At 48.3% G+C, this 24,444-nt stretch overlaps 1 protein-coding gene across 3 annotated transcripts in view; it reads right to left on the bottom strand.

The window, feature by feature from the left end:
• Positions 1–1,006: 1,006 nt before the first annotated feature.
• The window catches only part of Tmco3 (transmembrane and coiled-coil domains 3), a 35,190-nt gene continuing 11,752 nt past the window's right edge, over positions 1,007–24,444 (bottom strand). For all 3 annotated transcript variants that reach the window (XM_005373943.2, XM_013515520.1, XM_013515517.1), the window contains exons 6-13: positions 23,505–23,597; positions 19,035–19,221; positions 15,411–15,528; positions 9,746–9,941; positions 6,682–6,832; positions 3,602–3,681; positions 2,658–2,807; positions 1,007–1,717 (exon numbers count right to left, since the gene is read on the bottom strand). In XM_005373943.2, the coding sequence (XP_005374000.1) occupies positions 1,604–1,717; positions 2,658–2,807; positions 3,602–3,681; positions 6,682–6,832; positions 9,746–9,941; positions 15,411–15,528; positions 19,035–19,221; positions 23,505–23,597 (1,089 nt within the window). In that variant the 3' untranslated portion in view covers positions 1,007–1,603. The remainder of the gene's footprint in view (positions 1,718–2,657; positions 2,808–3,601; positions 3,682–6,681; positions 6,833–9,745; positions 9,942–15,410; positions 15,529–19,034; positions 19,222–23,504; positions 23,598–24,444) is intronic.

The raw sequence follows: 24,444 nt of genomic DNA on the forward strand, positions 1-24,444 counted from the left end.
TCTAAAAAAAATTCACATCCTTTCTCCATTACTCTGCTTTAGACCATATACAATATGCTTCAAGTCATTTTAAAGTGGTTTGATTTATATTACTGCAATCTACAACTTACATTCTCAATACATAATTACACCAAACATTAAAGTATCTGCTCTCAAGAAAATGCTTGTGTGTCCCTAATGTCATGTGCCAAGAGCCCATCCCTGACCAGCTGTGCTAGCATGGGCTCACAGGAAGTGAGGTTATGGTCTTGCCCTCACAGACGGATCCCTGCTGCCAGTAGTCAATATTTTTTTTTTTTTTTTTGGTGCCGGGAATCAAACTCATGACCTCACGCTTTCCAGGCAGGCACTTATGCCACTGAGCTATATTCTGGGCCCCCTGCTGCCAGTAAAGGGCCAGAGGACAGGTGCCTTGCCCTACTGCTCTTCTCCACGTGAGGGCAGAGAATGGAGCTTTCAAGATGCCATCCTGGAAGTAGAGGTGGAATCCTCCCTGGTGTACCACCAGCGCCTTGACCCTGGAGCTCCTGGCCTCCAGAATTGTGAAAAATGAATTCCTGTTCTTCAGAGATTACCCAGCCTCAGGCCTTCTGTGTTAGTACAGTACCACAAAACAGAAGAAGACTGTGGCCTTAGGGAAATACTTGGGAGAGTCAAACTTTCACCTCTATGGCAGCAGAAACTGAAGCTTTCAAACAGCACTGCATTTATTTGGAATTTGGTCTCTTGGAAAGCAGGAGGTGACATATGAACCACCTGCTATGCAATTGGCTGAAATTTTACAGACTAGCCTAACCGAAAATTTGAATTAAAAAATAGATTTTTGGTGTGTGTGTGTGTTTTGAGATAGGGTTTTGCTATGCAGTGCAGGCTAGCCTTGAAGCTCACTTTGTAACCTAGGCTGGTCTCAAACTTGCAACAATCCTCCTGCCTCAGCCTCCTGAGTGCTAGGATTACAGGCTTGCACCACCATGCCCAGCTCACAAAAAAAAAGATTTTCAACAAATTATAATTATACCCTGATCAAAAATGGTCTTTATTAAGGAATGACCATACCCTTGTGATTCAAAATCAAGTATTTTATGAGTGATATACTTGATATTAACGTAAGTATTTTCTTTAAAATAGTTATAAGAGGCAAATAGATATCTGTAAGATATTCATCTTAACTAGAAAACATAGACTTTAAGGATCTAAAGTAAACTTCAAAACTCATCAGAATTAAAATCTCACAGCACAGATATGTTTACTAACAAATATTTGACCTACAGATTATCATTCTAAAATTGAACAATAAATTAAAAAGCTAAATTTCTTCTTTACCAAAAATCATGAACTGATGAATTAACAATGAAAAGTTAATAATTTCAGAAAAAAAGGCACATCCAGGCAAAATAGTCAAGGCGATTTTTAAAATGCAGTATTATGACTACTGTGTGTAATCAACTGACTGCAAATAAATTACTCTAGAAAATTCTAAAACATGAGAGGAGTGTTCTGTAAAAGCAGGCAAACATGAAGACATTGCTTCCTTGCTAGTGTCACTGTCCCCATGCCAAGGCTTCAGGAGTGTGTGACGACAGGGCTCCCTCCCTCCACATTGTCAGAGGCTGGAACGGCGCTCTGGTCGTGGCACACATTTTGTTATTGCAGCTCTCCACAGCACCGGGGCCAGCAAGAGGCTAAGGGTGGTCACGCTCAGAATGAGGAGGTAGACCTGCGAAATGGGAACACAGCAGTGAGCATAGGGGCACACCCGCCCAGCAGAGCCCGAGTATGGACACGCTGAGAACTGGGGGCACATCTGCTTAGGTACAGGCTGAGGATGGTCATGCTGAGGACTGAACCCAGGGCTTTTATACTGAACAACATCCTCAACCCTATTTAAATTTTGGGACAGGGTCTTGCTAAGTCACCAAGTTGACTGGGTTGGGCTGAAACTCAGGATCTTCCTGCCTTGGCTCCTGGGATGCTGAAATTACAGGAGTGTGCCACCACACCCAGGCTTCACCCATCTTTTCAAAGCACATAAAGTATGTGGCAGGTGGGAGGACATTCTGATATGGGGTGAGCTGAGGGGCCAGTTCTGATGAGCCTTGGGGTGCTTCTTGAAGATAAACCCTCGGGGCTCACTGCACACAAACCGACCCATACAGGGTCCTTCCTGCTATGGGGCATCTTCGTGCCAGGTCTCAGAGCACCTAATTCCCTCCTCTGCGTGCGTAGATGGTCAGACTTCTCCTCCGTCCGCACACCTCGAGATGCACAGAGACAGCACCTCAACTCTGCACGCCGAGCAGTGCTGCATTGTAGGTCATGGCCAACATCTAAGGGTTAGGTTTCTTAGATGTTAATGTGCAAGCTGGCAGCTTGGTCTTAAAACATGATTTTTCTTCTTGTCACAGGAAATACCAGTGACTTAATCATGTTGTTGTAAAACAGAATAGTATCAGTTCAAGCAATATTAACAACTTTCATTTGAAAAGTTTTATGTGAACAGTAGGCCCAGTCATGTACCCCACTCAACACATGCTTTGGTGCCAGGCCAGTCTGGTGCCCACGATGCTGCTGGAATGACAAGCACCCAGCCCTGACCAGGGACTGAAGCACCAGGACTGCTCCCCAGAGGCAATGCCCCATCAGACTGCCACACTCACCTCCCGAGAGATAATGCCTGCTCTCCGTGCCCGGCTTCCTAGCACAAAGGAGAACTCGCTGACCTGGGCCAGCCCGGCGGAGACAATCCACTTGATGTACTGGCTGCTCTTGGGCAGGATGAGAGATAAGACGAGCACTGCCAAGACAAACTGCAACAGCAGTTTATCATGCTGTGTCTGAGCGAGACCCAGGCCCCAGCAAACCAAACAGGCAGCCCGGAATCTGCGAGACACACCAAGGGCTGCCATCGCCTTGAGCAATGACAACCCAAGGTAATACAGGGGCCTTCCAACACCTAAAGGCATAGTAAATGCAAGCAATCTTACAGCCACACACAACAAGAAGACAGACTAAAAAGGGCTAGGGTCACTGGCAGAAAACAGGCTTTTTCCCTTCAAATCAAGTCAGTGGCATCAAAGGTTCGGAAGGGCAATGTTCTATCTGGGTGGGGCAGCTCGGCCCGCCCCAGAGCCAGCATTTGGAGTGGACTGTTAAAATCCAGAAGACTGACAGCACCGTCACGCCAACACTAACTGGGGACCGAGCTGCTGGTGGTCCGAGGACAGACACCTGGGAGGCACTGGCAAGTCCCAGTGCTCCCACATGTACCTGCCTGTCACAGGGCAGCTATGGCACTATCCCCGCAGCACAGTTTAGGGACGGGCTTCGGAAAGGTGCTCCCCACTTCACATCCCCCCTGCTATGCACCAGAAACCCACACAGCCTGGCCAGACCTGTCTCTCAAGACCCACAGGGCAGCCAGTGGGGGGCCTGTTCTGCTAGGGTTGGGGATGTCCAGCATCCAGCAGGCCCTTCAGAGAAACATGGTACCCAGGGCTTCAGGGCTGAAGCACACAGCTGGGGATCAGGGTCAGGGCTCAGCAGGGACAGCACTGAGCTGTGGGAGCCTAAAAGCCATCAGGATCACTGTAAGTGCAGGTACCTTCATGACCACCACTGCCAGCGTGAGGATCACCAGCACAGTGAGCTCGTAGATCACGAAGGTGGGGAACACGTGCAGCCCTGGAACAGAACAACAGGTCACCTCAGCTGGGGCCTGAAGCCGGCCTCAGTTCAAGGTCCCACAAACCCTAAGTCCTTCCAAGTGCCTGGTAAGAACTCTTCCCTCCCAGACGCGGGAGGGGTGGGTGACACGCAGCCCACTCCCTCCGAGGGTTCCGCCTGCAGCAGCAGCAGCAGCGAGGCCTGGAGTGGTCCCTGACCAAACATTGCTCAGGAACACTCACAGGATGTGCACAGCCACACAACCGGGGTCAGTCCTGCTCCACGTGGCCAACATATCTGAAAACCCAGAAACGCTGTGCACAGACACTTTCTGGCTCCAGGTTTCCCCACAGGCTCCTGAGGGACAGACAGGGACAGTGGCCCTGACAGGGGAGCTCTAGCCTCACCTTAGGCCTCCCCGCCCTGGGAGGAAAACTCGTACCAGACACCTTCTCTCTCCCAGATGCACCCATCCCAGAGCCGCCGTGCACAGGAACACACCCACCACCTCACAAACCAGACTTCTGTCAGAAACACAGACAGACAGGTAGCTCCCTTTTCCTGAGATGAGCAAAGGCCTCCCTCTCATACTGCCTGGGGCTCTCAAGTGGTGCTCGCCACCCCCACTGTCGGCTGTGGCTGCCCTTTTCAACACACATCTTTGGAGCTTGCTCCCTCAAACAGGATTGTCAGCCAGAACCCTGGGGCTCCCTGCCTGCCCTCGGTGCTGCCAGCCTCACAACGGGCCCAGAGGCTCCTCCCTTGCCCGTCTGGCCCTGGTGATCCTCCAGATGCTGTCCCTCCAGCTACTGCAGCTGTCCTTAGCAGATGGCTTCAGCAGCTCCAGGGTCACAGCCCATCCTTGCAGCCATGCCGATGGAAGGACGCTCAGGAGCAGCAGGGGTACGTGGTGACGCCTGTGCTGCTCCCTGCCAGACCTGGCAAGTTCCCCAGAGCAGAGCCCTGTGTAGGCTGGGTATGGCCTGCACTCTGGGGTGCCCAGGGCTTTGCCTCCTGGTTTCCTGCCCACCCCCAGTCAGGCAGAATTCTGTCCCTAAAGGAGATAGGGCTGGGGAGCTGAGGAAAGGTCCAAGCCCTTCCTGCTGCTTCTCTGCCTTCACTGACTGTTCCCTCTTGCAGGGGACCTGAGAGGGGAAGAGTTCCAAGCTTGTCTTTCTCTCTCTCCACTGTACTCTCCGGGAGCCTTTCTTATTCCCAAACACCCTGTGCTTCCTGCTTGACTTACATGCCCCTCAGCCCTCGGCTGGCCACGGATAGGCTCTCCTGGCGTGCCTTCCCCCTGCACCTGTGCCTGTCCCACACCCACCTACAGCTGTGAGCTCATCACGGCTTGCTGTCCTTGTCCTTACACTATCAGCACACACTGGCCAAGCAAGGCGGCCCTTCTGCTCAGAGGGCAGTGCCGAAATACAGCAGAAAAGAAGTGAGTGAACCTCAACTCACACAGCCACTTTGGTACCCACATGTCACCGACAGCAGTGCAACAAGCCACAATTCTTCCTGCTTATGGCCATTTACTCTCCTGACAAATATCAAACAACACATGGTGCAGTACAAGGTTACCAGACCCTGGCTTTGCCACTTCCTGACTGTGCACCTGCTAGTCTGTGGTGCCTCAGTTGCCTCCCTGGTAAATGTGCAGATGTGGGGTGAGGGAGTGGGGCTGCTTAAAGCCAGGGCCTGTCAGATACATGGCAACCAGCTCTTAGGCCTTTGCCGTTCTGTCCAGAGACCACAGTGCCTGCTTCTGAAGTGCCAATGCCCGAGGAGGCAGAACATGGCAAGGGTGAGATCTCCTTGGGAACTTGTGAGAGGAAGCTCACACTCTTGGCCTGTTCAGTCCCAGCAGGGGCCAGGGTGGGTGCAGTGTCTTCACCGAGGCCCAGGTGGTTAACTGCACTGCGGGCCGAGTGGCTCTGGTGGCCCCGCCCCAGTCCATGTGCCATGCCATAGACTGAGCCATGTCCCTACAGCTCACAGGCTAGAGCCCCCGTGAGAGTCACTAGGAGGTAACCAAAGTAAAATGAGGTCAGAAGTGGGGCCCAATTGGACAGGACAGTGGCCTGGCAAGAGGAGAGAGAATGCGGGAGCCAGGCACGTTCTTACAGTAAACCTCTGGTTAATATGCTTTACGAACAGTAGAAGCACACAGGGAAGAGGAAAGAACAAGACCTGTCACTGGAGAAGCCAGTCTGCAATGGTGGAGCCAACTGCCACAACCACAGCAAACACCAGCGACGCAGTGCACACAATGGCTGGGCAGCCTGCCAGGCTGGGTTCTGACAAAACTCTGCCGTGAAGGCTCTAACGTGCCCAGAGGAAGACTCAGGCTCCATCTCCACCCCGCCTCCACACTGCACTCGCTGCCCAGGTGACCCAGGACCCAGGGACGGGAGACGAGCACATCAGGGGCCCTCTCCACCACGCCTTCCCACGCTTGGCTGACTGCCCCAAGAACCGCCCGGCCACTAAGCTGGCTGGGCAGACGGTCCCACCTTACCTCCAACGAAGCGCTAGGTCCCAAGCCTATTCTTGTCCACCCCACTCCCCCGCTGCACATTTCCACACAAACCTCAGAACCAGCTTTCATCACTGTTTTCCTGAGATCACGCTGAATCTGTCACCTGTGCAAAGTGCAGGAGCATTTGAGACAACCACGTTTTGTGTGGGAGGGCTGGGTGTAACTTGAACCTTCAGCTCACTCCGTCCCAGAGCGGCCCCTTGACAACACCAACAGTCACTGAGGGCCTGCAGTCTGCAAGGCTGGGACACCTGGCAGTCACTAGGTCATCCTTAGTGTCTAAAGATGTGCACATCCCAGGCTAATGCAGCCCAACTTCACAAGCAATTGACAAGAGTTCATGTCTTCTGCCTATTTTCCCTCTCTTTACATAAGATTATTCCCAGACTCTAGAAAAATACAGACCTACACACAAACACAGAACTAATCTGCAAGTGTGCTATACAGGCAACTGTAGGGCAGAGAGGGAAAGTTACCTATGGATGCGAAGAAGATGATGGCCAGGAAGTCCCGGATGGGCTCAATGTAAGCTGTGATCTCCTCGGTGACCATGTGGCCTTGGGAGGAGACCAGCGCTCCAGCCAGGAAGCAGCCCAGCTCCATGGAGACGTCCAATAGCTCTGTGACCTGGGGACAAGGAGGGGTCCGCGGTCATACAGGCACACAGTGCTGCTGTGCCCAGCTGCCCCCAAGTGGAACAGCAGGACCAGCACCCCATGTCTGCAGGTATGACAGGTGGAGTTAATACTGGGAAGGAAAAATTAAAACATTTCCAACAGTGACTGACGTAGGCCACAGGTACCTCTGAACAGGAATAGTTTCTAAAATGTAAGCATTTGTGATGTGCTGTTTCTATCTGAATTACTCAACAGCTAGACTGGCACTAAAAAATAGATTCCTGTCACAAGCCTCAAGCCATTCAGAGAAGGCAGACACAGATGCCACTCACAGGCGACCACCTGAAGGACCCGGGAAAGAGTCTCTGATAGCCAGGGGGCGATGGACTTGAGGACGCAAAGCAGTGAGGCAGACCAGAGAGAACACTCGGCATGATATACAGGCCTTGGCCTCTGGTCCTGGTAAATACAGAGCTCAGGACAAGCGTCTTGGTGAGATGTTACTGACAAAACAACCAGAAAGAAGATCCTTCTTACTTTAAGAGAATAAAACTATGAACAATAACAGCACCAGACAAATATAAAATGAACTTGTGAAGGAATGTCACTTACAACAGCATCAGAAAGCAGGGAGCACTGAGAGACAGATCCCACAGAAGTGCACAACCTCCAAACCCAACCAAGTCGTCACCAAGACACCAGGAAAACCAAGGGGACTGTGACAGCAGCCAGACCAGGAGGCCTCACCTCACCTTCAGCAGCTCGGCAGACCCAGCAGAATCCAACAAGTTGTGGGAAAAATGACACATGAATTTTAAAATGTACATGGAATGTGGAAAGAACACAAAGACAGCCAAGATAGACACTGACACAGAACCATGTCAGGGCTGGGCTGCTACCAGAGGTCAAGCTGGAGACATCGTGAGAGCAGGTAAGCAAACCAAGGGGTAGAGCAGAGAGAAATGAACACATGCACACACATGCACCCATGCCACACACATACCTGCACATGAGTACTCGTGCATATACCCACTGCACACAGCCAGACTACACACAAGCCCAGCTATGTGGATGTTGACAAGGACAATATAAAGCAGTGGGTAAAGGATCTTTCATACAGTATTTGAAATACATGTGAGAACACAAGCCCCTGTCCACCACAAAGGGCTGAGACCAGAGATGACAGGACCAAGTGTGGGTGACAGGCTTCCATTCGAAGTCAGCAGCACAACATGATCGCTCTAGGAATCAGCCGTGATGCTGAAACTAATGTGTGTGCACTCTGCAACCCAGTAGCTCATCTGTGCTCATTGGAGGTGAAACCCTACTCCACAGACACGCACAAGAACGTGTAGTAGCTCTGTTCATCCAGCCCTGAGTGCATGGTTGTGCACTTCTGTGGGATCTGTCCCTCAGCAGTAGGAAGGAGGAGAGGCACATTTGCCCATGCAGTGGCCCAGGGCCAGCACACACCTGGGAATGTCCAGTGCCAGCACCTGCTCAGAAGCGCCCAACAGCAGGCTCAGCAGATACTGTGAGCGAAGAGGGTGGACGAAAACCACGAACCAAGGAAGACCCTCCCTCTAACTTGTGCAGCCATTGGGAGGGCAGCGTGCAAGTTGTCTAGGTGTAACAGCTTTGCTACAAATTACTCCCAAAGAAAAGAATACCTCGGGGGGCTGGGGATTTAGCTCAGCGGCAAAAGCGCCTGCCTGGCAAGCGCAAGGTCGTGAGTTCGGTTCCCGGCACCGGAGAAAAACCAAAAAAAAGAAAAGAATACCTCGGAGGGACAAAGCGACATAAGCATGTACGCAAGTCACTTTCCAGAAACTGTAAAATCACTATGAGCAGCTTTGGGCAGATACAAATCCTGGTCTTCTCCGTGACTATAAAATACTCCCAGGCATAAGGAAAAAATCTTGTTAATTTACTTCTTAGAAATTAAAACTTTTAGTTCTGAGACACAGAACACTCTGGTGCTGCTGTAAGGAGCAACAGAGCTCTCTTCACTTAAGCTCCCTAAGGGCAGTGTCTCAGCCAAGACAGGGACATGTGACACAGCCACAGGCTCAGTCCCACCCCAGCCCTTGTAAGCACGGTTCTCCCCTCCGGGTCTGAAATTGTGCGTCTGCACCCATGCCAGGTAGTGCGTGTCTCTCTGGAGACACACCAGGCTGTGAGCATGGTGGCTTCACAGCCAGTACTCCCTGGTAGGAGGTACTTCAGCTCTGGAGCTGCACCAGGCTGAGCGCATGGTGGCTTCATGGGCAGTACTCCCTGGTAGGAGGTACCCTGGCTGATCTGCACTCACCCCTTGATGGAAACCTGGCTGTTGTTACATGATACGGCTGCTGTGAACACTCACATCCCCAGTACTGAGTAACAGAATCCTTCACTTCTGTGGGACAAAAGCTAGGGCGCACAACTGCTGGGCCACACAGTGTCAGTGCCTGGTGATCTGCAGGAGTCCCGGCCACTTCGCCACTTTCCCGTGACAAGTGTGTCCTGGCAAGGTGCCTTGTTTCCAGCATGAACCTCTCCAAAGATCTTTCACACGTCACAAGAAGAGTTATACTGCAACTAGCTTGTCACCATTAAATGGAAGTAGAACTTGCTTGAAACTTTACCTACTATTTCCTTTACCTACTAAGGTGTAAAGCTGTTTGAAAATTTAAGGCAGAATAACATGGTCTAACATTGATATTAATGCAATACTCCTAAGTCATATTTTTACAAAGTGCTTAGGAGTGTAAGTGAACAAGTTTAGCTTTAGCACTATAAAATATGTATAAAATAGAAAGTACTAATGTTTCAAATATTTTAAGCATTACTAAAATGAAAAGGTAAAGCACTGATCATAAGCTTCCAGGGAAAGAGACTGTGAACAGGAGCACAAAAACAACACAGGTAGTGTGGGAATTACCGTTAATATTAAAAAGATGAAAGCAGATACTCCCAAGACGAGGATTTCCTTGTTCCCTTTGCTTTCCATATGGAGCTTCCGATAATATGGTCCTATGAGATAAGTCTTTACAACAAGACAGAAGAGGAAAACAGCAGCTAGCGAGAAAAGAATCTGACCAATCAGGAGCAGTATTCGCAGTACTTCCATGATAATGCTAGAAAAGAAAAAAGAGAAAGACACATTATTTCACTTCTAAAACATCTTCAAAACCCTCCAAAAACAACTTTCAATCCTTTTAAAAATAGTGCAGAGTAAATTACCCAAGTCATACACATTTTTATTTTCAAATATTAAAACAAAATCCAAGAATTGTATCAGTCGCAGAAATTAAGTTATGTGAATTAAACGTGGAATGTTTTGAATTGATACTTTGAAGCAAATGCACTTCCCAGGATGTAAAGACTCTTAGTGGACAGCTTTCCCATCCCAGTGGGTGCTTGAAGGCGAATTCCTCACCGGGAATCAGCCCTGCTGCTCCTGGCAAGGCTACAGTTACCTTAGCCTCATACCACAGCAGCCGCACTGAGAACATCACCTGCTTGTCTGGCAGCTGGGTAAGTGTGCTCGTATGTGGGTCGTGGCTTACTGAGAGCCAGCCCCATGCTACACAGCAGCAGACACCTGTCTATCTTCAGGCGCACACGCACACACAGGGTGCTGTCAGGAGAAGAGCACTTCATTTCTGCTGGAAGCTGCTCTGATTCCCACTCCTAGCCGTGACCCCTCAATGGGCCTCACACAACTCCTAAGTTCTGACGGCAGGAAGCAGTGCTATTTGCCTTTCTTTTGGGAGAGGCGAGCATTTCCACTTTACCCAATTCTGTGTTAGCAGCACAAACTGTTCACTTGTTTTTTGAAATGGAAATATTCACGCAGTTCTTACGGATGTACAGGAGAACTGTACAACTAAGAAACTTAACTGCTGCATTTAATACGTGCATGACTATCTTTTACTCTGTCGTTAGGTACAGGAAATCAGAGCCCTTCTGAGTTCTGCTCTTTCCCTGTGAAATGTCTGGGGTGGGAGGGTTTATTCTTTCCTTTAGAAAGGATCAGGATTAATTCTGAATAAAGCCTCAAAGAAGTAAAGTGTATATTAACAACTGACCTTATTTCTATGATTTATTGTTATTACAAAATTTCCTTGGTTATTAAAATTGGAAGAGAGGTACATTATAGAAAGCCTATATGACAGACAAATAATAATCAGGTATCAACTAATTTATTAGAACATGACAGTGCAATCAAAGTATGAATTAAAACAGACAACAGGTACTCTGCAGGGCCTGGAAGTGAGGTGCCAGCGCTGGACACCCAGAAATCAACAAAAAAGCAGGAAAGGTAATTTTAAAAGTCACTGATCTCAATGAAAATGAAATATACCATATCCATACACATGAGATCCAACTAAAATAGCACAGAGAAGGAAATTTACAGTCCCAAATGCATATAGTAGAAGACAGGTCTCAAATCAATAATGTAAGTTCCACAAGATCCTAGAAGAAGAAATCTACAGCAAACAGACAGAAAGGCCAGGAAGCAAGCACAGGACAGCACTGCAGACCCTGCAGATGTCCAATGTCAGCAGGGAAGACTGATGCACATGAATGTGATAACTGAGAAGGGGACCACATCTTACCCCCAACTTTTCTTCCTTTCTCTTCCTACCACTTGGCTCTGTCTCTATCCAACATAAGATAAGCTGCATGCTTCTATACACAGTCCCCACCATGACACTCTGCCTTACCCCAGGTCCAGCAGTGGAGCCCAGTGACCATGGACTAAACCCTCTGAAACTGCAAGGCATAGCCAATTCTCTTCCTTAAGGTTGACTTTGCAGGTGCTTGGTCACAGTGATGAAAAGCTGATTAACAGGGCCACTGTGCTCCTCAAAGACTTTTGCCATGGCACTCAGCCTCACTGTGGGCATGGAAGCAACAGAGCCCAATGACCATGCACTGAGCCTTCTGAAAACCATGGCCTAAAATCAACCTTCTCTCCTTTAAATTGGTTACAGCACTGAAAAGCTAACACAACTACTCATGATAAAAATTCTCCCAGGGACTGGGGATATAGCTCAGCAGCATAGCACTTGCCTTGCAGGCATGAAGTCATGAGTTTGATTACCGGTTCCAACAAGAGCAACAACAAAATTCTGAAACTTCCTTAACTTGACACAGAATACCTACAAAGACCTACAGGTAACACCATGCTTCAGGGTGGAAGGCTGAACACTTTCCACTGAAATTAAGGAGAAAGCAAAATGTTCTCTACCACAATCCCATTCAACAAAGCCCTGGAAATTCTGACCATTGCAGGGAGGCAGGAGAAGAATAAAAGCATGTAGATTAGAAATGGTGAATGAGACAGGTCTTAGTGACTCAAACTGGCTCCAAAAATTCCAAGCAAGTCTATTAGTTTTTGACGAGTTGTATCATGTGCCATCAGTGATGTAGTAAATGCTGGCCCCAGAGAGAGCCAAGCACAATAAGTTTAAGCACAGATAACGGTACATCTCCTTGAGGAAACCTGAGCTGTGTCCTACCCTGATGCAGCCTCCCTGTATGGTCCCAGGGCTCCCACACTTTCCAGTGGTGCTGCTTCTAGCTTTACCAGCTCATCTGAGCATGCTCATAACCAGCCACCCTCTGGACATAGCCACTGTTATGGTTGAAACATTGTGTCAACTTGGGGAGTCTAGAAGTTTGGCTAAGTGACTCAGCAGGAAGCCAGGGTGCTTACTTTGTATACATCCTGAGCCTATGGAAGAGGAGGGCATGGAGATAATGTGAGAACTACAAGCCCCTATGTTGGGGGTAGCCTGTTTACAAAGTAAGGCAGGGAAAAAGAAGCTGCTTGCCGCCATTCCTCCCTTTTGTTCTGGCTGTTTGCTGTTCGGCTGCCATTCCCCCCTTTGGTCTTGTTGCTTTGCTATCTTCTGCCTCCGAGCCAGCCAAGTATGGACTGAAACCTCCACAAACTGAAAGCTAAATAAACCTTTCCTTCCTTCATTTTGGGCGTTGGGTATTTTGTCTCAGCAATGACAGAAAAGTAACCGAGACAGAATTTGGTACCAGAGGAGTGGGGCCGTTGCTGTGACTATATCTGACCATGTGATTCAACAGCTTTTGGAAATGGCTTGTGGGAAGTGTTCGGAAAGGTTCAGAGATGTTGCCTGAAAGAGAAGCGCTAGAACAGCTTCGGCTGTTCTGTCTGGGAGATTCTGGTCAGAGCTCAGAAGCCCTGAAGGCCGACAGAAATCGTGCCGGTAAAGACCAGGTTCAGGAGGTTTCTGCTGGGAAGGACTGCATTGGTCGTTGGACTCCAGACGATGTGTGTTACGGCTTGGCAGAAAGTTTGTCTGCATTTTGCTTATGTCCAGAGACTTTGCCTAAGACTGAGATTAAGGGCGGCAGTGGACTGGTTAATCTGGCAAAAGAAATTTCAAGGCAGTCGAATGTTGGGGAAGTGGCATGGCTATTGTTGGGGGCTTTTAGCCAGATTTATATTGAAAATCAAGAGCAAAGAGCCCAGCAGGATGATTTAAAATGTGAGTTTGGCCAGAAAGGAAGCTCCAGTAATGCTGTGGACTGCAAAGATAAGGCTGAGGAGATCTCTATTCCTGAGAAGGAGCAGGAGAATAGAAAAGATGGCCTGAGGGCATCACAGGAAGCAGCAAGTCTCCACCCTTTGCAGCCTCAAAACTGCAAAGGTGACAGACATTGCCTTGAGAAGGAAGCCTCAGAGCACCATGTTCCAGAATGGCGGCAGCGGCCGCACCAGGTTCCAGAATGGCGGCAGCATAGAAAACCTGCTCTGCAGAATTGGATTCAGGGTGCCCAGTGATCCAGGCACTCGACCTCTGTGGCCAAGAGAGAGGAAAGCTTGGCTACTGCTCCAGGTGGCAGCAGACCTTGGCATCATCCTCGTAGCCCTGGCTTTAGGTGCATGGAGAATACACAAGTTCTGAGGTTTAAGAGGCTTCCACCCAGATTTCAGAAGGCCTGGGAGGCCAGGCAGTGTGCCCCTGAGAGGGCAGTGTATGAGGCTATGAGTGTGAAGCAAAAGGTGCACTGGAGACCTCAGAAGTTTAGAAAAGCCAGGACCGTGGATCATCAAAGGATAGCTGCAAGGAGGGAGCAAAGCAGGCCAAAGAGAGAAGCCATGGAAGCTGTAATCACTGGAAGTGCCATAGGGGTGGACTCATACAAACCCTTTGGAGCTTACAATGTGCCACAAGTTGCTTCAGATGCTGCATGTGGAATTACAGGACATAACGTTAGCCCTGCTGGATTTTGGACTTGCTTTGGTCCCCATGCTCTGTATCCCCGTTTGTACCTTTTGGAACGGTACTGCTTATTTTGTGCCATTGAATGTTGGGAGTGTTTAACTTTTCATTTATACAGGGGGTCACAGCTAAGAGTTTGCCTTCATCTCCGAGGAGAGTTGGGACTTGGACTCTTCAGCAGTGCTGCAACTGTTAGGACTTTGGCAACTCTTGCAGATGGACTAAATGCCTTTTGCATAAAGGGATGGGCATGAGTCTTTGGGGGTCGAAATGTTATGGTTCTAATGTAACAGCATGTCTTTGTATCTGGAAACTGGTTTAAAGAAATGTGTCTGGTTGCCAAGTTGACAAGGGGTGGGGTGTTATGGTTGAAACATTGTGTCAACTTGGGGAGTCTAGAAGTTTGGCTAAGTGACTCAGCAGGAAACCAGAGTGCTTACTTTGTATACATCCTGAGCCTGTGGAAGAGGAGGGCATGGAGATTATGTGAGAGCTACACACCCCTATGTTGGGGGTAGCCTGTTTACAAAGTAAGGCAGGGAAAAAGAAGCTGCTTGCTGCCATTCCTCCGGTTTGCTCTGGCTGTTTGCTGTTTGGCTGCCATTCTCTTTGGTCTTGTTGCTTTGCTATCTTCTGCCTCCGAGCCAGCCAAGTATGGACTGAAACCTCCACAAACCGTAAGCTAAATAAACCTTTCCTTCCTTCATTTTGGGCATTGGGTATTTTATCTCAGCAATGACAGAAAAGTAACTGAGACAGCCACTTTCCCAGCTGGCTTGTCCTTCCACATGAACCTAGCAAGTGTACTTCAACTTGGACTTACTTTACTGAGAAAACTGAAACAGGGATTGGAAGATTTCAGTAATAATGGTGACAGTGACAACACCACTGCAACAACAGCTTTCACACACGCAACACACTGCATGCATGCAGGCCTACACCATGCATGCATACATGTGTCAACCTACACACTGCACACACGGATGCCAACTCACACACGGGTGCATACATGCATGCATATACCATATGCAACCAGGTATGTATGCCCACACATACGTGTCACACACATCACTCCTGCTGAGGGGTGCCCTAGCACACCTGTGGCTTCTCTCATTAAGTCCTCCCAACCACCCCAAGGAGGGTGCCGCTCCCTCTCCACCTGCGAAATGGCACAGCAGTGGGACGGTGACACTGCACCTTTCACTGGTGCCTGAGAGCTACAGCCAACGGCGCTGAGGCCAGCAGTGTCACAGTGGGACACAGGCTCTGGGTACCCTTTCTGAACGCTCACCAACAGCTTCACATCGGAAAGGCAGAGTGTGTGCTGACCTTTACCTGGAAGATGAGCTGGCCCCTGCTTGTATGAGCGTCGGCATGACGGCAATGAACAGCCCCAGCTGCACATCCTGCATAACCAGCATGCCAAGCAGCACAGCGCTGTAGTCCAGGTCACCTGCCGGAGAGACGTGTGTTCAGAATGTGACTCGCACAGCAGAGTCATCTGTGCATTTCCAAAATAATGTAATTTTGATAACCTGAATAGTAAAGTTGAAGCCAAGCACAGTGGTGGACCCCTCTGTCGCCCCAGCTATGCAGAAGGCTGAGGCAGGAGGATTACCTGACCCAGCTGAGGACTAGCTTGGGTAGCACAGCAAGACCCCAACTAAAAGAAAGTTTTTAATCTTTAAAATGCTTTGGTTTGCTCAAAGAGATTTTAGTTTGTCTCTTTTGCAGTCCTCAAACTTTACAAACCCAACGTTTCCTCCCAGATGGTGTGTCGTGCATCTCATTTCCCTCTCAACACTGCAGGCTTAACCCACACCCACAGCCGTAGTGTGCCAATGAAAAGCTTTCGCTAAACAACTTTTGCTATTAAAAATAATGCTGTCTCAAAGAAACGAATGTGGGCTGGGAATGTAGTTCAGTGGCATGGTGCCTGCCTGGCAAGTGTGAGGTACTGAGTTCGATTCCCAGTTGCAAAAAAAAAAAAATCCAAATTAAAGGAACGAATGCTGTTACTCTTGCACATCCCATTTTCTAGGATACACAACAGACAATAAATCTTCAGCTCTGAATCTGTCTCCAAAGCAGCTGGGCCCATCCCATTTCCACCGAGCATGTTGAGGTGTTCCCGGGGCTCGGCCGTCCTCCGCACTGAGACACGTGCTAAAGCAGTGAAGGGGAAGGGCCCCTTTGAGGCAGCGGCCTGATGGCCCTGACACCCAGCGAGCCCAGGCATCTTGCCATGAGCTCCCTCTACTCGGGTGTCCTCTATGGCATGTTCTGCCCATTTTCCTATTGGACCCTCTCCTGTTTGGGCATCCAGACATTCTCAGAATGTTCTGGATTTGAATCCTTTGCTCATTATGCAGAGTAAGCAAAAGTCTTTCCAAAGCCTGTGGCTATAAAAAACTTTTGAGTAAACACTCACTGTGTTCCTATCTACCAAGGCTCGCCCTCTGGGGCTCTTGTATTTTAAAAAATTCACTCCACCCTAGGGTCATGAGGATATTTTTCCTGTATTTCCTCCTAACAGTTCTACAGTTCTGCTTTTCACAATAGATGCTTCATCCATGACTTTGTGTGTGTGGTTTAAGACAAGGCTCTAATGTCACTGCTGTTTTTCATTTGGGCAACTTTTCTCATCCACTTGCTTGTCTTCTCCTGCCTCCTTGCAGTGCCTGGGCTGTCCGCTGCCCCATCTAAGTGGTGGCAAGGTTGTGACTTTGTCACAGCAACATAATCAGCCCCGGGGTGGAGAAGACATGCTCCTCACTTCAAATCTATGTCAACTATTCTTGGCCATTGTTTCTAAATAAACCGTACAATCAGCTTGCCAAGCTGTGTATAATACCCTGCCAGACCTTTTACTAGAATAGTTCTGAGCTTATAAATCTGGGAATAAATAACATCTTTATGTGCTAAACCTTTTTATTCACAAACTCCAGTTAAGTCTTAATAACATTTTGGTATCTTTAAAAGTGACATATGCCAGTTGTGGTGGTGCATGCCTGTAATCCCAGCACTCAAGAGGCTGAGGCAGGAGGATCGCCATGAGTTCGAGGCCAGCATAGGCTACATACTGAGTTCAAGGCCAAGCTGATCTACATAGCAAAACCTGGTCTCAAAAAAAAAAAAAAGGAGAAAAAGAAAATAAAGGTGACAAATCTTTTGAGAGATTTATTCTAACATTTCTTGTACTTTTTGTTACTATTACAAATTTACTTTTTTTCAAGTCACATTTTCTAGCTATGCTGCAGGTATATTACATTTTAACATCTTTAACGACAAATTTTCCATCAAAGTCTATGTCCTCCAGTGTCTGCCACCCTCCAAAACACTACCCATGAATGGTGACTCCTGCCTTGCCTCAGGCGGCCTTCAAGAAAACATACCGCAGTCCCCTTTTCTAACAGTACAAAGCAGATTTACCCACTCCAGGAATCCCTGTGCCTGCAGTGCCTGTCTCAGCCAACATGGCTATCCTGTGGTATGGGACCGAGGGGACATCAGTGCTGTCTTCTCAACCCTACCCTTCCACGGCACCTGTGGTGGCTACAGAGGACCCACCCGCCCCAGCGTGTAGACTATTTCTCTACTAACACCCACTACCTCCCAGATATCCCGAGAAGCTGTGTCTACCTGCTTTCCCTCTTCTCACATGGCACGCGGAGAGCAAGTGCAGTTTTGTTTTTCTCCTCAGTTGTGGGGAGGTACTCTGAATGTAAAGACTAAGACTAGAGCCATCTCCCAGCCTCTTGTCCCGTGGACTCTGAGCCACGCAGCCAGGCAGTGTGAAAGTCTCTTCTGTGATCTTTTCCATCTCACATCTGTTCTACACTCCTTGTGCGTGAGCCAAGTAAGCAGAGGTGGAACCTGCATTTACGCTGCCGGTGCTCCTAGCGTGCTCACTCTGAAGTCTTTGCCACGCTTCGTCATGGGTAGGGAACTCTTACTGTGGCGGTCAGTGTCGTTTCCTGAAGTCTTTTCTGAGCTTTCTCGTGAGAAACAGTGCACATCATGAGGACTGAGTGTGATGGCTGCTCTTCTCGTGGCAGATTCCCTCCAGGTGCAGAGACTGGTGTGCGGCAGGCCCATTAGGAGTGGTTTCCACACTTCATTACTGTCCCCACTTCCTCCCTGCTGTCTCCATCAGTGCCCGCACTGGTCCTTGTGCAGTTCTCAAGGAGGGTGAGGGGCAGCATCTGCCCAGAAGTGACCACTAGGGCAGGGCAGCTGGTGCCCACAGGGCATGTCTGCATCCACACCACAGTCTCAAAGCAGGCAGCAGCTTTCCAAACCCGTCATGTAGTCAGTGAACTCAGTGTGGCTGTGTGGGCTCAGGGCTCTGGTTCCTGGCCCAGAACTCGGGAGGCCCATGGGCCAGATCTGCACATGGCCCAGCATGGGGCAGCACTGTGCCCAGGAGGGGCCAGCAGCGCCTCTTTGGTTGTTTCCGTATTTTACTTCCTGGGTGCATGGGCTTTCAGTGTGAAGTGTGAAGTGACTACAACACTCTGACTTTGTATTTTGTGGCTGCACAAAAGTCTCCTTGTGATCTTTCCCACTTGTCTGTTTGTCCACGCTCAGGTGAAACTGAAGCCAGAGGCAGGAACTGGGTGCACCCTTCAAACACGTCAGGCATGTCCACTCCTGGTAAGCAGCCAACAGCAACATGAACCCCTTCAGCCACCAGTCTTGGCTCGGTTCACTGTCTTAAGAGGTCTCAAACTATCCCACATTTGAAAGCAGGCAACAGCTGTTTCTTTTGATCCAGCAGAGAAGTGGCGGCTTGCAGATGTTAAGCTTCTAGGTACCCAGTCCTCTGCTGAGAACCCATGCTGGCCTGGACAGCCGTGATGGGAGAGGACTTGCAGTTTCTCCTCACAGGCCTTTGACTGTGAATTCACAAGTCAACTCCATGTGAGCAATTACACGTGTACTACACCGGTCACCTACCTTCTTTATCTCCACGGGCACTGCCCACAAGGAACCTGGACACCAGCGGTGTGCTCGATAAGGACAAACAAGTTGAAATGAAGACACTCTGGGTGGGTCTGATCCGCAAAAGGTGTCCCCAAAATAGGCCAAAGGCAATCATTAGTACTGTCATATAACATGGCCCTTGCAAGGATATTTTCCACACCTGAAAGAGAACACACACATTTATGCACATCTGTCTTGGTTACTTTTTTCTAATTGCTGGGACAAAATACCTGATGCCCAAAATTAAGGAAGGAAAGGTGTATTTAGCTCACTATTTGGGAAGTCCATACTTGGCTGGCTCCAAGGCAGCGTGGTGCGGCAGAGAGCAACAGTTCATGGTGTTGGAAGATAGCAAAAGCAGCAAGAGAAAAAGGGAGGAGTTGTGGCAAGCAGCCTCTTTCCCTCCCTTACATTGTATGCAAACTATCCACCCCAGGGCAGGTGTAGCACTCACATCCACAGTTCCAACACTGGACCATGAATCAATCATGAACTCTAGAAGCCTACCCCATGACTGCATGAGGCTTTTGGGGGATATCTAGACACAAACCATAACAACATCCTAGGGACAGCAGCCACCTACAGTGCTCACATGGTTACCATAACCTGATCTCCAGGGATGCAATGCTGGTCACACACCCAGTCAATCTTGACACAGCAACACCTGCCCCAGGCATGTGTACACACACACACACACAACACATGTACAATTAGGGGCCACCCACCAGACCCCAAAGTCCTCCAAAGCTCAGGTCCTGATATAAACAGTGTAGTTTGCACATCGTCCCATACACTGCCCTGTGTACCTTAAATCACCTGGAGATGACTTTCAAGACCTAAAATAATGCAGAGTATGCAAATAGTTGTTACATTATTTAGGGAATAACAAAAGACAAGGTCTGCTTGTGTTTGATAGAGACGCAATTTTTTTCCTGAAGTTTTTCAACCTGCAGTTGGCTAAACGCACGGATGCGGAACACTCAGAAACACGGGACTGACTGTGGGTCACACATGATCTGTTTCCTGTGTCTCTGGTGCATGTAAATAAAAATCTAACCCTCAGGACAAACCTTGGAGACTATAAATTCCCTTGCCCATTTTAGATGACAATACCAAGACACACAGAGGTGAAGTAATTTGTATAAGGCCACAGAGACCCTCAGAGCAGGAGGCAAGGCCAAGCCTTGTGGCTAACAGGCAAACAGATTTTTATTAGGTGCTCAATATGCAGCTAGCCCGGTTCCAAATGTGATGGGAAATGTGGAAGAAACTAGGTTTGACCCTAACCCTCAAGGGCTGAATCTAGAGGAGAGATATAATTAAAGCCATGATATTTACACCAACACAGGCAATGTGTGTTAATTAGAAGCCCATGCTGCCCCGCCTGCGTACATGTTCATTCTTCTCCCTGCCGCACACTCACAGTCATATCCAAGGTCCCCAAGCTCGACTCCCTTGAGAGCTCCACACACCCATCCGCTGCTCCCACTCCTTCAGTGCTGGGCTGTTATGGGGAAGAAGCCTCACCTCTGGAAATCGGGGGCAGGGAGGGTCTTCCTACTCTGGCTGTGGGGAGACCTCGGCTGCCCCAGCCCCCGCCACAGCATGGCCGGCAGGCAGCCTGCCCAGCCAGCCCAAGGTCAGGAAGGAATTGCAGCTCTTTCCAGGCCACCAAGCCCTGCCACAAGGCAGCTGAGGATCATGGAAGCCCATACGGAGATAGAGGGCCAAGCCTAGCAGAGCCAAGGCCAGGTTCCACTCAGCATCCTCTGCCGTGTGATCTGCACTGACTGTGCTGCTCTCTCCTGCCACCAGGGGAGGGCAACCAGTACCCACAAAGACTGCTCCCAAATGCTCAGATGCTGTTTTCTGTTTGCTGTGCTTGGGTTCGGGTTAGATCTTGATGGTGCTCTAAAGCTAACTCAGGCTCCTCCTCCTCCTTCTACTGTGACCACGGAGACTGCTGCTGGGCTATGAGGTTGGGTTCTGGGCAGGTACTGCTGGGGCCAACATGAGCACCAATGTAGGGGCCTGCCCACCCTTGGGGCTGTCTAAGTGGCTCTGTACCCAAGCAGTGTGGCTGTATCTGAGGTTCCTACCAGAGCAGACCTTCTCTAAGCCCATGATCCAGTGCCTCTCCTTGGACAGAAGGCCCCAGGGAAAAGACTGAGAGCAGTCACAGCTCCTGGTCAGAGGGGGCTCCCAGCACCTGTCAGAAATGCAGCCTGCAGGGCCCTCTGGTCCCAGGTAACCCCTGCCATTGGGGCGCAGGAAGCACTGCCCACAAGCCCTGGGCTGTGGCCCCACTCTCTGGGTGTTGGCCATCTCCAAGTGTCTGCCCCTCCCTTCCCTGAGGCACATCTCTCTAAAACCTGGGAGGAGTCAACACCCTGGCTATTTCAGGCTGACCTAAAGCTTTGCCAGTCACTCATACCTCGTAACAAAAAAGCAAAAATGAATAAAATAATAAATATGTTTGTTAGCTGGGCATCAACCTCCTGCAATCTGAATCCACAGACCTAAAAGAGAAATAAGATGTGTTTTACGTGATGAGCACTGGACGGACAGGTGCATGAAAGTCAGGGCTGCCCCTTGGCAGCTGCCCAAGCTCTAGAATGGCACAAGTGAGGTTCCTGCGAGAAGTGAGGACCCTGGGCAGAGAGGGCGAGAAACACAGCCCAGCCACCAGCTCAAGGCCCCGTGAGGGCTCAAGGACATCAGGGTCCCAGCGCAGGATTCTCCCCACTCATTGCTTCATCACCACCAGCCACGTGAATTAGCATGGTAACACCTTCCTTCCGAGAAGCCCACATCCAGACCAAGCACAAAGACCAGGGTATCAACACACAGATGAAAGCTGGGACTGACAAAGGGGCATGCTTGGAGATGTTTGAAATTATTATGTGAGCTTTGTGTGATGCCGTTTAATTATTTAGCTTTAAATACTACAATGGAAAAATATAAATTACAAATGTTTAGAGCCAGAAAAAAATTAATCTCCCAAATTCCTACTACATCTGTGAAGACACTGAGATCCGCTGCTGTTTTTTAGGGTCTTGGAAAGTGATAATTTTCTTAGGCTTTAAGTTCAAAAATTAACATGTGGGATTCATATAGCAGAACTACAAATAGATGCCAGAGGAACTGGAGAAAGTACTGAAGTAATCCAGAGTACCCTGGGGAAAGCAGGCATTCTTGAGAAGTACAGGCGGTGGTGAGATGTATAAGCATGTGCTTTCAAGGGAGAAAGAGGTGGAAGAAGCTGAAGGTCCTAAAGACAGCAGGACAGACTAAGGCAATGTGTAGCAGAAGCACAGAAAGAAAACTGTCAGAAACCAGAGTAGCAGTTTGAAAACAAACACAAGCCTTTAAAAGATGTTGCTCCCTTACATAAAAAAGTATATACTACTATGGAAAATTTAGGACATGTGGAGAAGAAAAAAGGCATTGCCATGGTTACTGGATGTTGTTATTTCTTGTTGCTTCCCATGCCATATGCTTTTTTTTTGGAGATGGGATCTCACTATATTTCCCAGGCTGGCCTCAAATCACAGTCCTCCTGCCTCAGCCTCCAAGTAGCTGGGATTGCAGGTATGTGCCACTGTGCCTGCCTTCATTTGCTTCCTCTTAAGGTTTAGTGCTATAACATTCACTTTTCTTTGTTCTCTGATATTAATGGGTAATACCATTCCAAACAAGTAATTACCCACCAGAATTCAGCTTGGTTCTAGTCTTTCTTAAGCAAATTACAAAAGAGCAGTTAAAATTCTTTTCATGGACAGAGCTTTCAAACTCACTTGGATCCTTCCTTTCATGGAGCCTCAGGGGGACCCATGGATCCCAGCCTCTCCTGCACCTGCCAGGCTGCCCTCGGAGTCTTCCGCTGAAAGCACCTCCCTTCCCCAATCAGTAACGCTCGGACTTGGTGCCAAGAAGCCTGTCTTTACTCCAGCCTGTCTCTTTTTTTTTTTTTTTTTTTGGTATCAGGAATCGAACTCGGGACCTCCTGCTTGTCAGGCAGGCACTGCCTTTCTCTGATCACCCCCACCACCATTTATCAGCTACTTTCCTCATTGTGAGGTGTCTGCTGAGACATAAAGTAGTTCTAATTAACTCACATCCATCTCTGGAACAGTGTCCTAGGGGCAACACACTGAATATGCACGGTCTAGGGCGCTTCATTCTTAAACAGTTCTGAAATAAAGTTCAAATATTATCTCTCAGGTCTCTTCTAGAATTAGCCACATGGAATTAATTTCATTTGCTGAATTTTAACTTTTTCAAACTCTGTACTTTTTTCTTTTCAAATTTATGTTTTAATAATATCAAGCTAAAATATCACACTCTATCCTAAAACAATGTGACAGCTAAGTTGTCAATAAATGTTAGAAGTAAACAAATCAAAACCAGTTGCTTAACAGTAATAACAGATTAGGTCCTTACCTTTCGCAGCTTTTCTGGGGAAAACTCTAAGCCAACAAGAAAAAGAGTAAAGAAGACCCCAAATTCTCCTAATGTCTCCACCTGTACAATAGACTGAAAAACAAAAAAATGAAAGCCAGATAACTAAATGCTTAACAGACTGCAGGCACTTGGTCAGCTGTGCTCACACTCAGGGGCACATCCACCAAAACTTTTTTTTTCTTTTTTTTTTTTTTAAGAAGGCAATCCTCTATACCTGAGGTCATTTTGACTTCCTGCTTTCTCCTTTTTCTTGATTAGCCTGAGAAATATTTCTCGTTTTATTTTCTAAAAACTCGCCCTTCAGTTCATCACCTCTCAAATTCAACGTCACTTCTGTCTTCTGCTTTCTTCAGCCTGCCCTGGCCCATGCTGGCTTCCTGTTTGGATTCAACCTGTCCAAGCAGGTGAGCAGTCTCATGAGCACCCACAGGTTCTGACTGGGCTCTGTATTTGTCTTGATTTTTCATCTGTTATTTATTTCTAAAGTTACTGTATTAGATAAACAGTACTCAACACTGCAAGTCCCTGTTATGCCTCCTAGCTGTGCAGTTTTCTAAGTGCCTCCACTGTACAGTTCCTGACTCCAGTGTGAGCTAACATTCAGTTTCAGGATTCCCACCCTGTTTTTATTTACATCTATAAAGTTTCAACCTTACTTAACTGCTTTATTACTGAATCTCTTGTTTATAGTATTTTTCTTGGGATATCATGTATAAGCTTCTTTTAATAGGAGAGTTTATCCCACTTATATTTAGTGTTATGCCAGATGCTTGTTTGCTTTTATTTCTTTTGACATCCTATTTTTATGTTTCTTTATTGCTATTTTTTCCTTTATTTTTTATTCCTTTTCTTATCAGGCTATGACTTATGACTTCAAAATAAGATACTCAAGCCCATACTTCCCACTGGCGATTTCCTG

This window comes from Chinchilla lanigera, unplaced genomic scaffold, assembly GCF_000276665.1.
Source record: "Chinchilla lanigera isolate Chin_1 unplaced genomic scaffold, ChiLan1.0 scaffold00003, whole genome shotgun sequence".
Classification (NCBI taxonomy): Eukaryota; Metazoa; Chordata; class Mammalia; order Rodentia; family Chinchillidae; genus Chinchilla; species Chinchilla lanigera.